This window comes from Mytilus trossulus, chromosome 3, assembly GCF_036588685.1.
Source record: "Mytilus trossulus isolate FHL-02 chromosome 3, PNRI_Mtr1.1.1.hap1, whole genome shotgun sequence".
NCBI classification, from domain to species: Eukaryota; Metazoa; Mollusca; class Bivalvia; order Mytilida; family Mytilidae; genus Mytilus; species Mytilus trossulus.
The window spans coordinates 55,704,380-55,710,832 of record NC_086375.1 but is presented as its reverse complement, the minus strand read 5'-3'; the positions used below and the strand labels follow the sequence as shown (position 1 = coordinate 55,710,832).

The window sequence follows — 6,453 nt, the reverse complement described above, 5'->3', positions numbered from 1 at the left end:
AGTATTTTTTTTAATTTTTTTGTCCTATCATTCGCAGTAAGTTGAGGGCTTCTTTTTTTGTGAAACGCTTTATGCACAAAGGTATTAATTTTAGAGAACAACTGAGTGTTTGTGTAGTTCGTTTTTAAAACCATCATGGCCATATTCCCTAAATGTCGACACATGATTTAACCCCGAAACAGACATGAGCAGTTTTCGTAATGTAACAAACACCGAGTATAATATAGAATTTAATTATTTTGTATATTTTTTCTGGTATAAACAGACAGAATTAACAGGTAAATGAGAAATATTACATGCTGTAAATTTTGCAAACTAAGTAAGACGATGTTTCAATTGACAATTGAATTACTATAAGTATATGAAACTTTTTCACTATGAACATGATAAATCAATTAAACATTCTAAAAGCTAAACTCAGTGTACATTTATATATATGGAGAGAGAGATTCTACACATAATTTATCATTTATATAAATATAATCGATGTAAGTTCATCTTTTATAGCCGTTTCATTATTTCATCTTTTAAAGCTTTTCTATCAAGCTTTCCACTGTGAGTTTTTGGAAATGATTCAAAGAACAGAAATGTTTTGGGAACATGCAAGTTTCCTAGAAAACTCTCCGCATATTTTCCCTTTTCTTTCGTTAGAAAATTCACTAATTCCTCTCCTGTAACTGTTTTGTCTTTCTTTAAGATTATCGCGGCACAACCATGCTGAAATGTCTGTTTATCGTGAACAGGACATATGTAAACGTTCGCCACAGATGTATGTGTCTTCAAAACACCTTCGATATAAGACGGTGATACTAAAGCGCCACCTATAACCATCATATCTGATTTGCGTCCCGTTACCACTACGCTATTATCTGGTTTGACATATCCTACATCGTCAGTTTTGTACCAACCAGTCTTGTCACAGCACTGTTCAGATTTTTGTTTGGCATTCAAATAGCCGAGAAATCGGTATCTTGAACGAACATAGATTTCTCCATTTATGCCTTTTGGGACAATATGTTCATTTTCATCAACTATTTTAATTTCTGTACCGGGTAATGGTTGCCCAACTTCATAATTTTCGTACTCGTTCGAGTTAACAACAATGCTACACATAAATCCTATTTCTGTACAACCGTAAGCAACTCCAAATTTAGTAGCTGTTCTACCGATCACATTTGCACAAAACGAATCCACAGGTAGTCCTGCTGTACAGATAACACGAAGGGGAAATACACGAACACTTAAATCTTTTCTGCTTAGAAGGTCCGATATACACGGTGTTAGAAGGAAAGCCGAGACACAAGATTCCGATTCCAAAACACGGAGAGTAAAATCATTGATATCTTCTACAGATTTCATTGCGAAAATATCAGTTGCTGTCACCCGAGATCCTTTAGTTGCAAGCCATATTGATGGATAGCTGCCCTGCCAACTGAAAGGTTTGTCGTTGTAGAATTTTTCCCCTGGCTGAACATCAAGAAGTTTCCCCCAATGGACACCCATTTCTATCATCCTCTTGTGAGTCATTGGTACAGCCTTGGCCAAGCCGCTACTACCAGAAGTAAGAAAGATACCACATACATCATCAGCAGTAATATACGGCAGGTTAGAACTTGTACACTGACCACTAGGAATTTGTTCATCGTTCATTGGAAAGACGTATTGTAAGGATGGGATTTTTGTGCTGATAGCCTTGCCATTAGTATCCATTGTTTCAATAAACTGCTTAGAAATACCAATATCGCTCGAATGTAGGATGATTGCAACACAGTTACCGACTCCATTCAAAAGATTTACCACGCTGTTTGGACTTTCCCTGGCAAAGGCAAAATGTAATGGCACAAGTCCTGCCATTTGTAGCCCAAACGTACAAATAAGCCATTCTGGTGTGTTTATATTAGCTACCGCAATTATACTTCCTCTCTCAAATCCATATGTAAGTATTCTTTTAGCAAACAACTCTGCCTTTGTGTACAGTTGACAGTATGTAATTGAACAACGATCACCGTCTGGTGAACAAAATATTACGGCTTCCCTGTCAGGACATTCCTCTGCTAATTCTTTAAGTTTATCGGGTATCGATGTGTATATTATATCCACTGTCTCTGGTGTATAAATGTAACTTTTACTTATCGTCGCCATATTTATGATATTGTGCGTTACATCCGGTCAATTTCACTCCCTCCGTCCAGCACGTATGTAAATATGTTATGCTTGAAAGTGTTAAATATATACATTATTGACCTGTATTTCAATCAGAGCATATCGCGATACTAAAAATAGAATACACTGAAATAAGACAGTTTATTATGAACAGTAGCTTTTATTATTTTGACAAAAGTTTTGGAAGATAAACTGGGACAATATCAAAGTAAACATAACACCTAGGTAGATAATCAGTTTTAAGTGAAAACAAATTTAGAATTTACGTTTACTAATAAACTATATTGATATCTTGAGTTTACTTTCAGTTTGTGGAAGATTTATATGTTTGTCCATTAAGTTAAAGTAAGGCTAGATATATACTTCATGATGTGTCAGTTAGTTTAGTTTTGGTTCGTTATTTTTGTTGTTGACACTACGATCCCGAATCAAAAGTTTCATGAGAAGCGTTTCCAAACATCGTGCACTTTAGATCAACAACGAACATGCTTCAAACAGATACATGTCTCATAAACTGTTGCTTAGTTACTGAAAGTTTTACCATTTCAAGTTCGATTATTTCGATGAAAATTATTATTTGTAAGAATTACAGAACTAACGCACGGGTGTCATTCGGTTTATCGAGAGAAATGAGCGTGAAAGAATATCTAACGGCGGTCAAGTATTGAGCGACGATCGTGAAATCTCTGGTAACGGATCTTGAATGACATTTAACGGACATTCTAGGTCAGAATCTTTAAAAATATCGCTTAATTTTCCAAACGCGGAACAAATCCGAATAAAAAAATTTGTCTGTCAAAATGGTTTAACTTCCCCAACATAACTTGTGAAATAAGAAAGAGAAAATATGCAGTACTTTATGAAAAAACACAAAAGGCGCAATGCATGTATATGCAATTAATTACAAATAACACGCTTTTTGTTACTATAATGGTCATGTTTCAGTTTATCGTGATATATTTGAAATGTAATGTTTGGTGTATCTGATAGTACCGTAAAATTAAGGTATGTTCTTCTCTTAAAAGCATTAATTTGTATATGAAAACCTTGAATTTGTTGAATATCCATCAAACTTGATCGTGAAAGATCAGGCAACGCATTATTTTGATCGTGAAAGATAATGCGTGACCAGACTTATTACTAGTAATTAGAAATCAGTATTTCTTTTACCATTTGATAAACCTGCAACTGGTTGAAGCCTGTTACTTTTTTGATAAGGATAAACATTAAAGATATTTTTTTTTTATTCAACGCTTTACATCGAAAGTTAAAAAACAACAACTAAAACATCTCTAGATAAGTTTGAAAGATTCAGCTCTGAGAATCGGTCAAGTGCAATTTTGGCAGACTGACACTATTTACTGATAGCCAATAATATGGATATGCAACGTTTAAACCAAAACGATATCCATCAAACAAAAAATTACAGCAAAACAGCATCTTTCATGAGTAATTTGAGATTGAACGATAACCAACATTTTGTGCAACAGTACTTTCTTAAGTTATGTATATACAACGCAGATGTGGATTGATTTAACTACATGTATATACTACAGATTATAGAATACTAGATCGCAAATACTGTAATGTCTCGTCTGCTTTACTTATGATAAATAATTTTATGGAACGTCTATAATATCAAGGGTTTTACTAGAAGTGTCAAATGCGCTTAATGCGCTTAATGTATTTTTGTCCATCTGATGAATTAAGCCTTTTCAATTGTTTTTTATAGTTCGTTCTTATGTTGAACAGTTATACCACTGTGCCAGACTCGGGGGATAGTTGGGATCCCACTAACGTGGCTAACCCCGCCACATTATTAATGTATGTGCCTGTCCAAAGTCAGGAGCCTGTAATTCAGTGGTTGTTGTTTGTTTATGTGTTACATATTTGGTTTTCGTTCATTTTTTTTATACAAATAAGGCCGTTAGTTTTCTCGTTTTAATTGTTTTACATTGTCACTATGGGGGCCTTTTATAGCTGACTATGGGGTATGGGCTTTGCTCATTGTTGAAGGCCGTACGGTGACCTATAGTTGTTAATGTCTGTGTCATTTTGGTCTCTTGTGGATAATTTTCTCTTTGGCAATCATACCACATTTTTTTTTAAATTATGATTGTCAATGGTTAATAAAAAGAGTGCAAGGTCAGATGAACCATGACATACAGATCTCTACAAATATCCCGTGGACCAAATAAATGTGTTCCGATCCTTGCAGTGCCTTAGAAACTGGCAAATATAAAAGTTATGCTGGCCAATTAATTCGAAACATAAGGTCAAAAGTATATGAACCCTGACCGACAGCCAGACATAGACATCTTACTATCATTCAATATATCAAATACAATTGACGTCATTATGGTCATTTATGAAACATGCAAACAGACATGTACACATTACACGAAATACCATGGCGCTATAGAATACAGGTACATATCCAAAGGCTAGACAACATAAAACGAGCATTGCCGAATGATGCATGACAATGGGTTCAATGTCAGTTGAAACCTTGCAAAAGTCGAAAATGTACACCTCACAATCATAACAACAGATACTTATCCTAAAGCTTAACGAATCCGCGATACGGACTTGACCACAAAAATGAATCTTCATCCATGAAATAAGGCAAATTCGGGGTCAGGTGAATCCTGTCATGACGGACATGTAGTTTATAGGATCCAATATACCAAATGTGGGTATCCTATAACTCGTGATAAGTGAGAACTTCACATGACAATAAAAAGCTTCATCCTACAATCATCCAACTATTTTACATTTTATTTTCTGAAAATATTTATACTTTTAAAAGCGTAAACCTATTGAGGATGTTGACCTATATAGCTTTTCTCAATACTAATAACAAATATTAACTATCATGATATAATTGAAGAACAATTTGAATGCCTTCGTGGCATCAGATTTTTCATTTTTGTGTAAATAGTTCTTTATTTACCAAGTTTCAGATTATGTTTATACAAAATAACTATAACAACCATTTGATTAATTCAAATAGAATTCTCTTATTCGTATTGAAGTAGGTTTTCTAGTCGAATTTGTGAAAAAATCATGTTTGTTTACATTTTTTATGTCATTGAAATGTCGAGAAGCAATCTGCCTTTTGTTGTTTTGTAATAACTATGTACTTTTAAAACTGGATATTTTCACATACTGATCATAATGTTGAACCATTTTGACAGACAGTTTTATTTTGTCGTAAATTTGTCTGTGTAATTAATTTAATTATAATATGTATTGACCTTTCATATGTCTTCTCGATTAAATGTCTTTCACGATCCGTTACCAGAACTTTCACGATCGTCGCTCAATACTTGACCGCCGTTAGATATTCTTTCACGCTCATTTCTCTCGATAAACCGAATGACACTCGTGTAACGGTTAATGTGACGACAATGATATCAAAAGTGTTTCACCTCTGGAAAATTTCGCTATATATAAATATTCTTTAAATGTTTAAAAGTTATTTCTTGACAAATTGAATGACATATAAACTCATCATAGATACCAGGACTAAATTTTGTATATACGCCAGATGCGCGTTTTGTCTACAAAAGACTCACCAGTGACGCTTGAATCCGAAAAAGTTAAAAAGTCAAAATAAAGTACGAAGTTGAAGAGCATTGAGGACCAAAATTCCCGAAAGTTTTGCCAAATCCAGCTAAGGTAATCTATACCTGAGGTAGAAAAGCCTTAGCATTTTAAAAAAATCTAAATTTTGTAAACAGTTAATTTATAAATATAACCATATCAATGCTAATTCATGTCAGCACAAACTTTTTATCGTTACAGCTAATTCTCTAAAGCATGTAGAGCAAGACTTTAGTTAGCTTGCTTGCTTTGTTTTTATATTGTACAATCATTAGGATAACACCCAATTAAATTCAAATATTATATATACAGGTTAAACTATGCCTATATATATTGTTTAAATATGTCAATCTTATTTATAAAGCTTGTATAAACAATTATACAAACAAAGCAAGCAAGCCAACCAAAGTTTTGCCTTACATGCATTAGGAAATTAGCTGTAAATACAAAAATATCTTTACATTTTTGCAATGACTTTGAAAAATATACATCGAAATTTCAGCACGAAAAGATGTATTGAAAGGGAACAAATTTTAAAATTCAAATTTTTCAGTTATCACAAATACCAAAAAAATATTAATTTATCACATTGCCCGCATTAGGACAGAAAAGTTACAGTTAAACTATGACTACAAGATATGACTCGTTGATATAGTGTGAAATGATGACTACTATGGATATTTG

General features: G+C 33.5%; 1 protein-coding gene across 1 annotated transcript; it reads right to left on the bottom strand.

Moving 5' to 3' along the window:
* Positions 1–217: 217 nt before the first annotated feature.
* LOC134711896 (uncharacterized) lies at positions 218–2,313 on the bottom strand. The gene has a single exon (XM_063572854.1). The coding sequence runs from the start codon at positions 2,140–2,142 to the stop codon at positions 502–504; it is 1,641 nt and encodes a 546-aa protein (XP_063428924.1). The 5' UTR covers positions 2,143–2,313; the 3' UTR covers positions 218–501.
* Between the last annotated feature and the right edge of the window lie 4,140 nt (positions 2,314–6,453).

What these genes read in the sequence shown, in the direction of transcription:
- LOC134711896 (XM_063572854.1), bottom strand. Translation starts at nt 2,142, where the DNA reads ATGGCGACGATAAGTAAAAGTTACATTTATACACCAGAGACAGTGGAT.